Source organism: Motacilla alba, chromosome 2 (genome assembly GCF_015832195.1).
Source record: "Motacilla alba alba isolate MOTALB_02 chromosome 2, Motacilla_alba_V1.0_pri, whole genome shotgun sequence".
NCBI classification, from domain to species: domain Eukaryota; kingdom Metazoa; phylum Chordata; class Aves; order Passeriformes; family Motacillidae; genus Motacilla; species Motacilla alba.
The window spans coordinates 102,403,777-102,420,549 of NC_052017.1; the positions used below are offsets into that span (position 1 = coordinate 102,403,777).

General features: G+C 42.9%; 1 protein-coding gene across 1 annotated transcript; it reads left to right on the forward strand.

Annotated features, from left to right (window-relative positions):
• Nucleotides 1-8,295: 8,295 nt before the first annotated feature.
• Nucleotides 8,296-14,462, forward strand: ZBTB14 (zinc finger and BTB domain containing 14). Its single transcript, XM_038129384.1, has 3 exons — nt 8,296-8,514; nt 10,666-10,734; nt 11,149-14,462. Exons 2-3 carry the CDS (start codon nt 10,732-10,734, stop codon nt 12,490-12,492), a joined length of 1,347 nt encoding a protein of 448 aa, XP_037985312.1. The 5' UTR covers nt 8,296-8,514; nt 10,666-10,731; the 3' UTR covers nt 12,493-14,462.
• The last annotated feature ends 2,311 nt before the right edge of the window (nt 14,463-16,773 follow it).

Genomic DNA, 16,773 nt, shown 5'->3' on the forward strand with positions numbered 1-16,773 from the left:
CCTTTATTCGCTCAGTATTTTCTCTCCATAAAGTGTCTTAGTCTCTGTAATCAAGTCATCCTAATGCATACTTATTGAGGAAGCTAAACAACTAGTAGTTCTGAAGTCTCTCACTCTAAAACACTTCCTACAGCCCTCCAAATAATTTTGAAACCTTTTTTTTTCCATCCTCTTCAGAACATGGGAACCAGAAATGTGCTGTAGTTCAACAGGAGATGAGAGACTGATACCTGTCACAAATCCAAACCAAAACCATGCTCACCTGCCTCAGCTTACCCAGATATATCTTAATATTTATATATCTATAGATCTTTTTTCTTGGGCAAAAGTTATGCAGCCTTTTTGGGACAGGTACAGACCTATTAGATTTATGAGACTAATTCTATTTTATGATGTCTGTTACATTCTACAAAACATTAAATACAGGAAAAAAAATACACAACAACAAGACTTGCTGCCACCAGTAGTAGAAGTAAAGCAGACAGCAAGGAGAACACTTTGCCACCTGCCACTGTGCTAAAGTCAAGATCCATTGCAGGAACACTGGTACCCAAGGATGTTCAGACCATCCTCAGCCAGGGAGACCCTGCTAGTGCTGTTGCCTTTACTAGATCTGTGTCAGTCCAACCTTAGATTTCACCTTCCTGCTTCTGGTTTATTTTCTGCACTTGAGGCTGCTAGACAAGATTCCACCTTCTGCAGCATTCCTACAACCATGTGGCAAAAAACATCAGCAAAAAGTGATATCTAAAACAGTCTTATTGCTACTACAAATGAGTCACATTCAGAGCTGCCTGAAGGCAATGAGTAAAGCTTGTTCTTTGGAAAGGAAAAGGTTATAAGCAAGAGTAAGCACCAGAAGAACTTCAATTTCTCTCTCTGTGTTTGCTACTACTGTATGTACTCCTGCCATTAGAAGGAAGATGGTTTAAATAACTGACATTACCGAAAAAATTAATTCTTTCTCCTGGACAGCTATTGCCATCTTTAATAAAAAAAAAGTCACTTCAGGGAAGAGAAATGGATACCAAAGTTATTTTTTTTTTTTCTGCACTTTAAATAACTGGTAATGAAGGTCATGTGTTTGTTCATGGAATTGAAAAGCCAAACCTTAGTTCCTTAATTTTGTGTGACATCAGGATGACTCTTTCAGCTTTCTAGACTGATTTATTCCATTAAAATTAATCAAACACTTCTTCCATTATCTTTTTTTTTTTTTTTACTCTTGAATGGGTTACAATTAATTGTTTCAACAGTGCACAAAAGGGTTTTTTTGCTTCTAACTGAAGTACAGTTGAGCTCAAATGGTTTTATGTGGTTATGGTGTGTTTGGGGTTTTTTTGGTGATGTGTTACTGCAGCGATCCTTAATGACTTAGCTGTTCGATGAGATCACTTCTGAATTCTACTTTCATTATCATAAAATTGTTTCCACGCTTTCTGCAAATATTCAGATTCAATAGTGAGATTAAAAATGCAGATGTTAACAGTATAAAATCTTTCTGATCTCCTTGGAGAAAGGTGCTGACGAAGGCTTAAAATGTACAAACTAAAATAGCAGAAGTGCTCTCCATTCCAAAATTCACACATTTAAAATGTGAAAGTCTGTGGTCATTAGCAAATGTGCATCAAACCCGACAGCCTGCGCATAAACCGTCACACATAAAGCCACAGAGCTTTTTCACTGCAACAAAACTTTCCATCTCTCTTTACAGATATCAGTGCCCAAATATGCTCAACTGCTTGGGAAAATGGCAGCAGATAAGTGCCTGCAATGAACTAGTGAAGCAAGCAGCTGTACCACCCAGAAGCAGGCAAAGCTGTCTTTTAGGGGGAGCCTGATTCCTCTCTACTAATGGCATTTTGTGTGAGGCTTATGAATGCAGGAATACTGGTCATCCAGTGATGTGAAACTATCATGCTCTATATTGATTTTAGTTTTTTTACAGAGCATTGACTAACAAATATAGCAATGGGGAATTAAATGGGTTGTTCTTGCTCTAAACAATAAACATCTAACTGTTTTAAAAAAACATGAGTTTGACAAAGAATGAGGTTGGAGGGGACTGAGGGCTGAGATGACTGATTTTTCAATTATAGTCTATCCATAATTATGAGGAACAGTTTCCAATATTCAAACACAAGATAAAGGCTTGGGTTTTTTACAAAATAAATCCATCACAGTAAATAGTACTTGTTTGTGTTTGGCAAGCTTGGCTCCTTTCAGAAAATGCAGACTATGCCATGTCCAAATGATTCTATCATTAGGAAAAATGTCTCCAGTAAAAGGATCATCAGGTATTGGAACAGGCTGCCCAGGGAACTGGTTGAATCACCATCCTGGAGGTATTTAAAGGACATGTAGGTGTGGCATTAGAGACATGGTTTAGTAGTATACTTGGCCATGCTGGCTTAATAATAGGACTCAGTGATCTTAGAGGCTTTTTCCACCTTAAATGATTCTATCATTAAAATTCAAATGTGAATAAAAATCATCTTCACATAGCCATTATGAGATCCATGATATCTTGGTAACCACAACTCCAGCTCAAAAAAGAGTTAAATTGCTCTGCTCTGCCTATTCTCATGCCAGCTGATAATTCATCCAAAAAAATTTGTGTGCCCTACTTACACAAACAAACTGGACAGCACATAAATAATTCACAGAATGGCAGCCTCTTTTATTAACTGCATACTGACAGACTCTGACAGAAACATGAAACATGGCTGAAACCACCATATAGGACCAAGTTCTATATGTACTCTGTAAATCAAAAATGCACCTGAGCTGTGAATGAGAAATTTGTTCTTTTTTGATAGATCAGGCACGAGGAAGCTGTTATACATTTGTGGACCAGCTGTTTCTTAGCAGTATGTTATACTGCTGGCAGGTCTGCAGTACAGGCAAGAGTCAAGCACAGATACAGCTCTCACCAAGTGAACATTAACTAATTCACCAAAAAGCTTTCTATTTTTCCTACATACTACACCCTTAAAGGTCAAGAAATACCCAGGTAAAAACGAATGTGTAATTTTAAGCTTTTATCCATTTGATAACATCTTTACCTAGGGTGATAATATACATATAAATATATATCCCCCTCCTCCCTTCTTCTCTGGAACCTCTCACATCTGTTCAGTGCTCTCTTTCCATTGGGTGCCGTGAATAACAGTAGACACTGCTATTCCCTAAAGTAGCATTTCTTAGCTTCAGCACCAGGATTCACAACTGAATCAGGTAGGAAGACAAGGATGGAAAAGTAAGGAAACACAGAGAGAACACCATGAGGAAGGAAGAGAAAGTGAAATTTCATTATATGCTTCTGGCACTTGGAGTTGGAAAGTGGCATCCATCCTTCTTCACTTACTGTCCATGTGGTTCTAATTAAATTAGGGTGTCAGCAAAGTCAAGAAGTGGGCTGAGAGTAAGGTAATTGTCAATGAAGGAGAAAGAGAAAGAAAAAAAGGAAAAAAATAGGGGGATGAGTGAGACGTAGGGGAGAAATAGATAAAAATACTGAAGAAATAGAGTCCAAACCCCAAAACACGAAAAAATATATACCCCTAAAAGGGGTAGGGGGAATAGGGATAGGACATGGAGACAGAGAGGACATTAACAGGGACAGTAATAGGGTGTGTGTAATTATGCAAATTACAGCTAGACCTGACTAGACTATGGGATGTCTTGTGCATGCACAGAGTGTGAACTGCCATGTTCACACGGCCACATCTTTCTACCTTCCACAATTCCTGACAATCATCTGTCTCCAGGCATTACTATACACAACTGTAGATAAACACAGCATAGCAGTAGTAGTAGAATTAATTGGTAAGTAAAGTATATAATTAAAATGCTCATCTACCTAGAATACAACAGTATTAAGTAAGATTTTACAGATCAGCTTCTCTCAACAGGACTTGTGTCCCTTCAGGCTTTGGTGCAAACTGCAAGCTCCAAGTGCTGTTCAGTCATTCGGAGGGTGGCATGGCCTCTCACCACCCATTTGTACAGCTTAGCCAGGGGCTGTGCCACCAGCCTCCATCATCTATGCTCTGTTCCTCCCCAGTTGTCTCTACTATTTCCTCTTTCGTGGGGATACTTGAAAATACAGGCACGAGTAAGTGATGCAAAAACATGACTAACACACACGCAAATTTCTGCCGGGAAATTTGCCAGGTTGCTATGGGAAACACACACTGCAAGGAGCATCTGCTCCCTGACTTCCCTCCTCTGTCCTAACACATTCACTCACTCTCAGGAGGCTTTGCTGTCCTTGCTGACACAAGGGAATATACTAACAGGGTCTAGGATTCCCTTTCACAAATACTGGATGATTTGTATCTTCACCTTCTTTCGTGCACTCAGCCTGACAAGAAATCTGACCCACGGAAAATCTGTGTCCTTGTATGATGGTCAATTCTGTAAGACCAAGAAACAACCTCAACACATGAAAACTGGCCATAATATCAAGATGTTTCTATTGTCATTTGGAGCTCATACAGACATTATAAACCTAACCATTTCAAACACACAGGAATCCACTGACTCTTAATGCATATTTTACACCAGTCATCACTTAGAAAGCATTAGATGGAAGCTTCAGTCTTCCCTGCATGCACTCTTCAAAGCCTCATGCATGGTTATACAAAGTGGCACTTGTCATTCTTCCCTCCTGTTACACAATTTTCTAAATAAAACAAGCACAACCTACAAAGGACTCTTTTCCCTTACAGATATCCCTGCAATCCAAACAGTCTGGAAACAGCCTGCTGGTTCAACATATCCACAGCATCTACAGTCTAGTTCATCAGATAGGACCAGCAGAATTACTTCAAAGCCTAAATGTTAATCAGTGCTAACTGGGTAAAGGATAATTTAATAGGAAGAGTGTTTCAGTCAGGTGCATGATTCAAACACTTTTTCTGCAGAAGGGTATTTTCCATTAAATGGGAAAAATACTTGATTTGGGCAACTGACATGACCACACATATAAGCCCACAGACATGCTAGTGGAAATGCAAGGGGTTTTATTCTTATGCTTCACCTTCAATAATACATATTTTCAATCCCAGGTCTTTTCATCCAGAATTTTTTGACATTTACCTTTTGTCCCTTGTTTCCAAAACCTAGTGCAATATTCATATGCAATGAAAAATATGACATACTCTACCAGGTTTGTGTGACAGCCTTTGGTAGTGAGGCAAAAAAAAGAGGTAACTTCTGTGAAAAGCACGAGAAGCTTTCCCTGTGTCTGACAGAACCAATGCCAGAAGAATCCAAGACAGATCTGCTGCTAGCCAAGGGTGAGCCCATCATTGAGGGTGGTAGTGCCTCTGGGATAACAGTTAAGAAGTGAGGGCAAAACCTGTGCAGCAGGGAGATAGGAGGGAGAATACATGAAGGAAGAAGCTTTGCAAACATCAAGGTAGGTGAAGAAGAAGGGGAAGGAGGAGCTCAGCACCGGAGCAGAGATTCCCCTGCAGCCCGTGAGGCAGCCTGTGGTGAGGCGGTTGGTTGCCCTGCAGCCCAAGGAGGTTCATGGTGTACCAAAAATTCACCTGCAGCCCATGGAGAATCCCCAGCTGGAGGTGGAAGAATCCCAAATGAAGCTGGGACCCTGTGGGAAACCTGCACTGGAGCAGTCTTTGGGCAGTTGTAGACCCATGGAGAGACGAGCCCACACTGGAGCAGGTTTGCTGACAGGACTTGTGACCCTGCAAGGGACCCACACTGGAGCCATCTGTACCTAAATGACTGCATCCCATGGGAAGGGTCCCATGCTGGAGCAGTTTGTGAAGAATTGCAGCTCATGTGGAGCATGTTGAAGAAGTTTATCAAGGGCTGCCATCTGTGGAAGGAAGCCCGTACTGGAACAGGGGAAGAGTTTGGGGAGTCCTCTCCCTGAGAAGGAAGGAGCAGCAGAGGCAATGTGTGATGAACTGACCCCAGCCCCCATCCCCCATTCCCCTCAGCAGCTGGCAGGGAGAAAGAGGAAGAGACGGGAGAAATTGGGAATGAAGTTAATCCTGGGAAGAAAGGAGAGGTGGAGGAAGGATGTTTTAAGATTCAGCTTTTATTTCTCTACTTGGATTAGACTGGTAATAAAATAAAATAATTTCCTCAAATGGAGACTGTTTTGCCTGTAACAGTAATTGGTGAGTGACCTCCCCCTGCCCTTATATCTCAATACATGTGCCTTTCAACATACTTTCTCTCCCCTGCTCAGCTGACCTGACTTTGGTGGGCACCACATCCAGCCAGAGTCAACCTACCACAGTTAGATAGTAACAAAGATTTTTTGGTTTTTTTTTTTTTGTTTGTTTTGGGTTGTTTTTTTTTTGTTTGTTTGTTTTTTTTTTGTTTTGTTTTGGGTTTTTTTTGTTTGTTTGTTTGTTTTTTGTTTTGTTGGGGTTTTTTTGTTTTTTTTTTTTATTCTCCACAATCCATAGTTACTGAGTCTGGATATTGAACATATGCTTCTCCTATTTTAGTATCTCAGTGGGAGCTATTAATGATACAATTTGAAACACACAGAAACACACATTCAGCAGTAGCCTAAGATACGGAAAAGCAGAGAGAAAAAATGGATGGCTGTACCTCTTGTAAAGTACTGGGTTCTTTTTTCCATTATTAGTTTAATTCTGATTACTCACAGCAGAGCCTGGCCCTAAAACCTAGGCATATCCACACTGTCAGGTAAAGATAGAGCAGGAAGAGAGAGTGTTAACAAAATGAAGTGGTGCCATTTGCTGGTCAGTGTGGTAAACCAGCAGCTATGTGTTTCTCAGGAGCAATAAAGTTATTGCAGGAGTGTTTGGGACACTGTTGAAGAAAGAAATAGCGCATTGTGAAATTGTAAAAGGGAAACTCCTTCTAAAGTGGAGAGTTCTTTTACAGGATTCAGAAATACTTCAAAGACTTCATGCAATCATCGAACGGTTTGGGTTGGAATGGAACTTAAAGATCATCTAGTTCCAACCCCCTTGCCATGGGCAGGGACACTTTCCACAGGACCAGATTGCTCAGAGCACCATTCCACCTGGCCTTGAACACTTCCAGGAATGGGGCATCCACAGCTTCTCTGGGCAACCTGTTCCAGGGCCTCATCACCCTCACAAGGAAGAATGTCTTCCCTATATTCAACCCAAATATCCCCTCTCAGTTTGAACCCATTATTCATTGTCTTACTTAAGACAGTTAATTCTGCCTTCTGAATGTACATTACCAATGTTACTAAAAAAAAAAAAAAAAGCCTGGAAGTTTTGACTGCCCAGGGGAAATAGGGACTTCATTTCATTATATTTAATAGGGGGTGGGAAAAAATTATTAAAAAAACCCAGCAAAACAAAGTGATCCAGCTGGACCAAAACTCAGTACACATGTCAGTGCATTACACAGAAAACCTCTCAGAAAATATCCCAGGAAGGGGAAGGAGTTATCAACCCAATGAAAAAGGTCAATGTGTTGCTCCCAGGAGATGACTCCACTATTCCAGTGAGTTCTTTAATTTGCAGTACTTTCCAACACAAGTATTTACCGAGATTTTTCCCAAGCAGACATGCTGCATTTCACACTAGCAGAAGCACTCTAAGTTTTTATTCACGTACAAATGATTCCAGTGAAAGCTGTGCCATCAGAGCAGCATCTCATGAGATGCTTTTTGGAAAGAAAATCGGAGGTGGGAGAAGAGCAGAGCAACAAAAGCCATTATTCCTTCCTAGCGATGGCGTTGTGCCTTTTAAAATCCAACCCCCCGGAGTATCTGCACCAGGGAGCGCAGGCGGGTTTGGGTGGGCAGAGCTGTTCCGCTCTCGGTGGCAGGCGAGGGACGCGTCGGGGGCAGCATCGCTCCCGCACCTCCCGACACCGCCGCCCCTCCGCGGACACGCGCGGGCGCGGCCCCGAGCGCCGCCCAACGGCCGCGCCGGTCCCGCCGCGCCCGGCTCGGGGCCGAGCCCGCGCCGCGCCCGCCGCCGTGCGCCGCCTGGCGGGGGGAAGCTGTGCCCGCGCCCCGGGCTCGCACACGCGGCGGGCGCAGGCGCGGCGGGGCGGGGCGGGTGCCCGCGGCGCGGCGGGAACGGCCGCCGCCCGCGCGCCCCCGCGGCCCGAGCCGCGCGTCCCCCGAAGCGGGGGAAGGGCGATGGGAACCGGCGAGCCGCAGGCCCCGCTGCTTCCCCCTCCCCGCCGCCCCAGCCTCCTCCTCCTCCGCGCTCCCCGGGCACAGGCGCGCCCTCTGCTCGCACCGCGCATGCACGCACCCCCCGCGCCCCCCCCCTCCCCGAGCGCGCGCGCGCGCGCACTGGAGTGCTCGTGCAGGAGGCGGCGGTGACGGCCGGAGAGACGCGCGCAGGGCCCCCCCCCCCAAGACCCCCTCCCCAAATTCCCCCCCCCATTCCCTCCCTCCCTCCTTCCCGTCCCTTGCCCCGTTCCCCTCCCCGCGCGGCGGCAGTGGCAGCGGCAGCCCCCCCGCGTCCCCCTGGGAAGCGCGGCTCCGCGCGCGCGGGCGGGCGGCAGGTAAGCGCGAGCCCTTTCCCCCTCCCTGCCCCGCGCCCCTCCCGCGCCGCGGCCCGGCCGCCGTTGCGCTGCGCGCGCGCGCGCGCGCTCTCCCTCGCACGCCCCCTCCCTCCTCCTCCTCCTCCTCCTCCTCCTCCCCCCCCCTCCCCCTCCCTCTCCCTCTGCCATCCCTCCCCCGCTCGCCGCCGCCGTTACAGCCCCGGCAGCGCGCGCTGGGTGAGATGGCGCTGCCGCGGGCGCGCCCGCCGCCAGCAGCCCCGGCGCCGCCGCGCGCCTGCCTCCCGCGGGCGAGGGGAGGGACAGCGGGAGGGGGAGGAGGAGGAGGAGGAGGAGGAGGACGCGTCCAGCGGCGGATGCTCACGCTGGGGCGCGCGGGTCCCGCGCGGCGGCGGTGGCCGCCGCAACAAAGGGGCGCGCGGCCGCGTCCAGGCGGCGGGAGCCGCGCGAGAACCGTTGGAACGGGGGAGGGAGGGAAGGAGAGAGGGAGGCACGGACGGACGGACGGAAGGAGCGGGGCGCCGTCCCCGCGCAGCCCCGTGAGGCGGCGCGGCGGGAGCGCCCGGCTCGCTCCGGAGAGCGGCCGCCTGGCGCTCGCGGGCGCCCCCGACGCCGGGCCGGGAGCGCGGGCGGCGCGGCAGGGGCCGGGCTGGTCCCCGCCGGGAACCCGCCTGCGCCGCGCCCGCGGGTGCGTGGAGCGGGCGTGCGCCTCCGCGGTCACGGGCACGGCGGCCGCGAGAGCCGGCGAGCGCGTCCCGAGCAGTCACAGCCCCCTAAACACCTCCCCGTGGCCCTTGCGGATGTAGCGGCCGTGCAAAAAGCGTGTGGAGGAATAAATCTGAATTGCCCAGTGGAATAAGTAACCAGAGCTTTTCTAAATCAACTGGAAACGCTCTGGGCAAGTGCCTGACCCGCTCCCTTCGCAAAGGACTAACTTTGTTCTTTGCCAGTTGCACACCACCGTGTACTCCGCAGCCCTGTTTTCAGCCAGTTACTTCTGTAGTTCTCAGGGTCGACAGAATTGCAGCAATACTGCATACTGTTTAACAGGACGGTGCAAGTGCTGCTAGATTATTAGCAGTGACATTTTGCTGCTTGCTTAAAAAGAAAGCATTTTCTCATCTCTCAAAGAACTCTACAAAGATCCCATTTAAATACTTGTTTGTCCTACCATCTTCAATGCTGGACCAATAAATTTTCCTGGGCCAGCAGAACCAGACAGCCCATAAATATATACAATATTGCTTTCCGTTTTTCTTTCCTTTTGTATGTTTCAAGTATTTACAGACTTACTGTCTAGCTATCTTAAAATTTGATTATTTATGACTAAGAAAAGAATTTTGGCCGTTCTTTTTTTACTTTTTAAAATTTGATTTTTCTGTGTAGCCGGGGACACTTCAGCAGAGGTGCCAGACCTGCAGAGCCAGGTGTTTCCATACCGTGTGAAACACACAGCACTAAGAGTTTCAAACCTGTATTCTGCTTCTGTTTCATATATGGTTACAGATAAATTAGACTTTAGGGAAGAAATTCCCAGGAGATCTGTGCCAAGTGGCACACGATTTGTTCCAAAGTATTAAATTTCCCTCCTCTCCACTGTGTTTCCTGCTTTCGCACAATTAGATGTCTGTTGGGATTGAATAATTTGAAATTATGTGTCTTGCATTATCCTTCTGTTTCCTTTCTTTCTTTCTCCATGGTTTGGAAATCTGGTTCACTTGTCCATTTTTCTGGTCCTGGATGTGCATCTATCTCTGTCCCTGGTTTGCTGTCCTTTGGGATGTTTGGTGTGCTTGCCTGACCCTCTGCTAGGCTGGCTCAGCTCTCTGGTTCAGCAGAAGATGGGTCACCTTCTTGATGGGTTGTTGCTGCATTAATTGTGGTGATTCCTGGGGCGGTTTTTCAGACCTTTAGATTTAGTGTCAAGTTAAGTAGCTGGAAAGTGGAACCAGGGAAGTGCAGTAGCCATAGGAAAGTAAACGTGGAATTGTCCTCTACAGCTGTCTGTAGTGTCACTGAAAAAATAACTGGATATTTTAACAGTGTATTTTATCTAACTTTAAATAATTGAAAATACTGTCTTTTAGCACTCAAAATAATTTTTGGAATAGATATTATCACATATTGAAATGTTATTGTCTTCCCATCTTTCAGGCTGAAGGTGGCCCATTCTGAGATTAATTTAAAAATCATTTGCTTAGAAAACTTCCCGCATTGTTCATGGTAAGGCTTATATTTGATATTTTAAATTTAGTTTGTCGAGCTGACTTATTTAGAGTATTTCTTACACATTTTTAGTGTTAATATTTCCTTTAGCTATAATAATGACTTATGAGTTGGGTCATACATTTACTGAGAATTGGAGTTCTAAAGAGAAAGTTTTCAATTTTGTGTAACTGAATCAATAAAGTTTTGAATTATTGTAAATTGTGTAACCTAAGAGAGACCTTTATACATTCACAGTTTTAAAATCAGTTTCAGAGTAATGCTTTTACAGTCTAACAGGCTTTTTGTGGGCATTTTATGCAAAAAAAAAAGTTGTTTTTTTTTTTAAATGATGGAAATTACTTCATCTCTTGGGACTTTGTGACTTAGACTGCTTTATAAAAGTTACAAAATTTTCCTGTTAATTTACAGGAGTTTTTCATCAGTATGTCTGAAACCATTAAATATAATGACGACGATCACAAAACTGTGTTCCTGAAAACATTGAATGAACAACGTTTGGAAGGAGAATTTTGTGACATCGCTATTGTGGTTGAAGATGTTAAGTTCAGAGCCCATAGGTGCGTGCTTGCTGCCTGCAGTACCTACTTCAAAAAGCTTTTCAAAAAACTTGAAGTTGATAGTTCATCAGTAATAGAAATAGATTTTCTTCGTTCTGATATTTTTGAGGAAGTTCTCAATTACATGTATACTGCAAAGATTTCTGTTAAAAAAGAGGATGTAAACTTGATGATGTCTTCAGGCCAGATCCTTGGTATTCGGTTTCTTGATAAACTCTGCTCTCAAAAACGTGATGTATCTAGTCCTGAAGAAAACACACAGTCCAAGAGCAAGTACTGTCTAAAAATGAACCGTTCTATAGGGGAACCCAATGATACCCAAGATGATGAGGTGGAAGAGATTGGAGATCATGATGACAGTCCATCGGATGTGACAGTGGAAGGCACTCCCCCAAGTCAGGAAGATGGTAAATCACCAACCACTACCCTGAGAGTGCAAGAGGCGATTCTGAAAGAGTTGGGAAGTGAAGAAGTTAGAAAAGTGAACTGCTATGGCCAAGAAGTAGAGCCTATGGAAACAACGGAATCTAAAGACTTAGGATCTCAGACCCCTCAGGCACTCACATTTAATGATGGCATAAGTGAAGTGAAAGATGAACAGACACCAGGGTGGACCACAGCAGCCGGGGATATGAAGTTTGAGTACTTGCTTTACGGTCACAGGGAACACATTGTATGTCAGGCTTGTGGCAAGACCTTTTCCGATGAAGCGCGTTTGAGAAAACATGAAAAACTACACACTGCAGACAGACCATTTGTTTGTGAAATGTGTACAAAGGGCTTCACCACGCAAGCTCATTTGAAAGAACACTTGAAAATACACACGGGTTACAAGCCTTACAGTTGTGAGGTGTGTGGGAAGTCTTTTATTCGTGCACCAGATCTAAAAAAGCATGAAAGAGTTCACAGTAATGAGAGGCCATTTGCATGCCATATGTGCGATAAAGCTTTCAAGCACAAGTCCCACCTCAAAGACCACGAAAGAAGGCATCGAGGAGAGAAACCTTTTGTCTGCAGTTCCTGCACTAAAGCATTTGCTAAGGCATCTGACCTAAAAAGGCATGAGAACAATATGCACAGTGAAAGAAAGCAAGTTACAGCAGCCAATTCCATCCAGAGTGAAACGGAACAGTTGCAGGCAGCAGCCATGGCTGCTGAAGCAGAGCAGCAATTAGAAACTATAGCCTGTAGTTAAAAACTAAAGCAGGAACTTTATCAGAAATAATATAAGAAATTAAATGGAGCAAAATCTGTTGTTGATAAACATTTAGACTGAGAATCTTTTCAAGAAAGCATATTTTTAGAGGATTTGAATGTTACATAGGAATACATAGCATCGCTTGGTTAGGTATGTTAAAACATTTCAGAGATGGGTATTCTTAGAATGTGAAACAGTTTCGTTGTCACTAGCAGTATAATGCACTAATAACTGCTTTAATTTGAGAATGTGATCAAGTTCTCTATAGCAGGGATCATCACTGGCCGATACTTTGCTTATCCAGTATGGAATACTGAAAACGATGTAAACATTGCAATCAGTGAGAATCAGTAAGTAACACTGATATCTCAAAAATCACAAACGTGGAAAGAAAGGGTTTGGTTTTCATGATTCTTAGGTGTTGTACCTACAATTTTTTGAGAAGCATACATCGAGTACCTAAGCTTTTCAATTCCTCCTTTTTTCACCCAATGTAGGTCGGTACAACAGAGTGTAAAGGAGGATAGTAATCAAAAAGAAATTGCTTCTTGTTCCATTTCCTCAGATATCCTCCTATTTTTATAAAGGTGGCAAATTTTAATGGAATACTTGCATTCTTGAAAAAAACTGCATTATTCACAGGGATTCTGGCTGACAGAGCAGAAGTGTCATGGCATTCACCAGTCCCTTCTGTGGGCAAAAATGTCTGCCTCATTTGTTTTTATGTTCACTTTTATACAGGGCCCCAGAGGTGGGACTGGGCCACAAAGGAAAAGCATGGAGGAGACATGCTCCTTACTCAAACCCAGTAAAAATCAGTAAAAGCTAATACAGCCTGAGATATTTTTTTTTATTATGCAATTTTCAGGTCACCTAACCTAGCACAGTGAAGGCAGAGGAGTATCTGCAGGAGCAGGTGGCCGGGTGTCACTGCCAGACTCCTGAAGCTGCAGCCAAGGGTGTCACATACCTGCCTGCAGGGCTCAGCTGGGGTTTGTGTCGTGGCTGATCATACAGTTCATAGGTCCTGTTCAAGTTTAAAAGCTTCCACCTTTTTACACACCACCCCTCATCAAGAGGGAGACTTCAGTGAGTGAGTTGTGTCAGAAATGATCCTGGGTGAGTGTTCACTATTAGTCAGTTGCTTAGTCTATTTTTTTTAAAACCAGCTGGGGTACATGCTGATAACAATAGTTAACTCACAGAGTCAAGAAAATAAGTGGTCTTTGGATTGCAGTCTGCTGCTTGTGGTCATCAAGAGAAGACACAATAACAGTGGCAATATAATCCAAAGGTATATCGACCCTTTATCTTAAATTTGTAAATACTACAACTGTTGTGAAAACTTCATTTGAAGTTGGAATGGGCAAAAACACACTCGGGCACATGGTTGGTAACATTGGTCACTTGCAATACCTATAGCATATCAAAGTGTTAGACCAGTTTCTGATAAGTTACTGTGTGGTAGATCACATCTTGCTTTTCTAAATAGAAATTTAAAATAGTGGTTTTGGAACTGTTACGTGGAACTTCAATTATTGAGGGGTTTTTATTTGGTTGAGGTTTTTTTTTTTTTTTACAGCTTCATTTTATTCATGTATTCATCAGGTTAAGCAGTTATCTTTAAATGCCAGTAATTGTTCCAACGCTGGTCTGTAAATAAAACATGACCTTAATATTTTAGAAAATGTAAACTTTGGACCTTTACCAATATATTTTTTTAAAATGTTGCTTCATTTTACATTCAGTAATATTAGTTTGTAAACAAACTATACATTTTGTACCTGTGCAACATCAAGAGGATGTGTATTCATTGCATTTTATTGGTTCTCTTGAGGAACATGATAAATGACCATTGTTAAAATGTTTTACTGTATATGATCATAGATATAAAGATAGTAGGTCCAAAATAGGATCTACTTTTTTTTTCTAAATATATTCGTCTTGCTATGTTTTCTTATCTGAAATTGTGTGCACTTCTTCCTAGGTAAGTTGGGGTTGAAAAGACTGTACAAAACAGATCTGTTGTGATAAGAGTTCAGAAGTGTAAAATGTGAAGAAAGTAAATTTTCTCAAGGTCTGCTATGAGGAGTGCAAGAAGCTTAAATGAGCATGAGCTTAAATTACAGCAGTAAACAATTACGTTAGGGAAAAAAAACCCTAAAATTTTTACAATATTTTAATAATGAATCACTAAAAGAGAATGCCTGGGGAGGTACTGCAATCTCCACTAGTGGTAACATTCAAGAATGGGTTTAGAGAAACATCTATTAGGAGTGGTTTAAATATGGTTAGTTCTGCCTTAAAGCTGAGGGATAAGCTCCATAACCTCTCAAGAGGATCCTCATTGGGATTTTTTTTGGAAGTAGTAAATTAAAATGGAGCTCACTGGGACAGCAGACATTGGAGTGGAAAGACCGAACTCTAGTATTACAGTTAAAGAAAACTGCTGCTGGCTGTTGAGCACAAGTAATCAGGTTGTGAATTTGAAATTGTTACAGAAAAGCAGGCTTGCATGAGAAGACTCACAGTGGAAAGTATGAGAGCATTGTGTGTTACATCAGAGTAGATTCTGATTTTGTCACATCTTATATCTGTAAAAGTTACATCCCTCCAGGTGTGGAGGGATGGAGATATCCTTAGCTGTATACATACACTTGTTAATGTGTTCTAAACAAATCTGCATATTCTGAAGGAATGTTAGCCTATATATTGTGGGGGTGTGTCTGTGAAGTTCACGTAAATTTGTCTGCATCTTGCAATGCCACTGCTCCCATCTCTCTCCTGTCTGTGCCAAAAGACACCATGCACAAAATCAGGTGTGCATCAGCTCCAAGCCAATGAGGTTTTCCAGCATGATAAGCTGTAAAGTGTGACCCGTGTTCATTGAGGAATGGGCAATTTTTTATTTTTGCTTAGACAAGGATGGCAACTTCTACAGTTTGAGACAGTGGATGAGATTCTGTCCAATTAATGAAAATTTTGCTGTTGGTTCTATTGGGACCAGAATAGTCTAACATTCCTTAGAAGGGTTTTTGTTTGGATATTTTTTAAGAGAAAAAGGAACAAAACCAGCACATTTTGAACTGGGATATCTGCTTAATTTCTCATCCTAATTGTATTAGCCATGGGTATGCTTCTGATTATCTGGCACAACTCAGTTTGGAAACTAGAAGTTCAGGAAAGGAAAGCTTTCAGCCCTTCTCCACTCCCCAGCCCTTCTTCTACATACTACTCTATCAATACTATCAATATTTTAAAAAATATTAACAAATTAAGCAAATCACAATTGAGTGAGTATTGTGGTTTTTTTTTTTTTTTTCTGCTTTCATATTTTAGAAAGGTTTAGACCTGGTGATCAGAATTTTAAAGCTTGTTTTGTGAAAAGAAATTCCTCATGCTCACTTCAGTAGCAAAAGCTTGAGGTCAGCTTCTATTTGTTCCAGTAAGCTACAGAATTCTAAGTACTCCTCAAAATCTTGCCGTTTAGGTAGCCAAACTGGAGTTTTTTTGAAGATCAGGCCTGAGTTTTCTAATACAGAAATTTCTTTCATGATTCCATTAAGTAGGGATACTTAATAGAGTTGTGTGAAATACAGAATAAAATATCAGATTATATCAGAAAGTCCACCCTAAAGTTAGAGTATACTTTTAGTGGCAGATCATATTTTGCTAAGTATTCTATTAATACATAGAGCTATGGTGGTATAGAGAAGACAAAACATTTATGAAAGAGACTACATCATCTACTCTGTTCCACAGATTACTTTTCTGAATGTAAACATTTACAGATAGGTACGCAACAGGATAATTCTGCCTGAACAGTAAAGACAGATCTAAGGAATTTTCATCTTTTTCTGTTAGTCCTTAGATCACAGTAGTGTGCCCAGTCAGCCAGAAATGTGAATATTTCATAAAAAATTTCTATTATAGCAGTTGGTCTGTCATTTGTCTTCATATAATTCTAAAACAATTATAGTAACATTCTTATTCATTTCAGAACAGATGGAGGATTTCCATGAATAGATTTGTTTAATATGTGTTATAAGAGTTGAGACACCTATTCTCAGGAAGTATTTTTAAATATAATGCAAGAAATCTGAAATAATGGCATAGCTAAAAATAGTGATTTATATAGCACTGATATGTTTTCCAGTGTTTTTCTCTCCACTGTCCTTCTATATTATTTTTATTTGCATTCCCTGATCATTTAGATATTTATAGAACTCTGAAACTTGGTGAACTTCAGTGGTTCCAATACAGCAATGTAACTCTAAA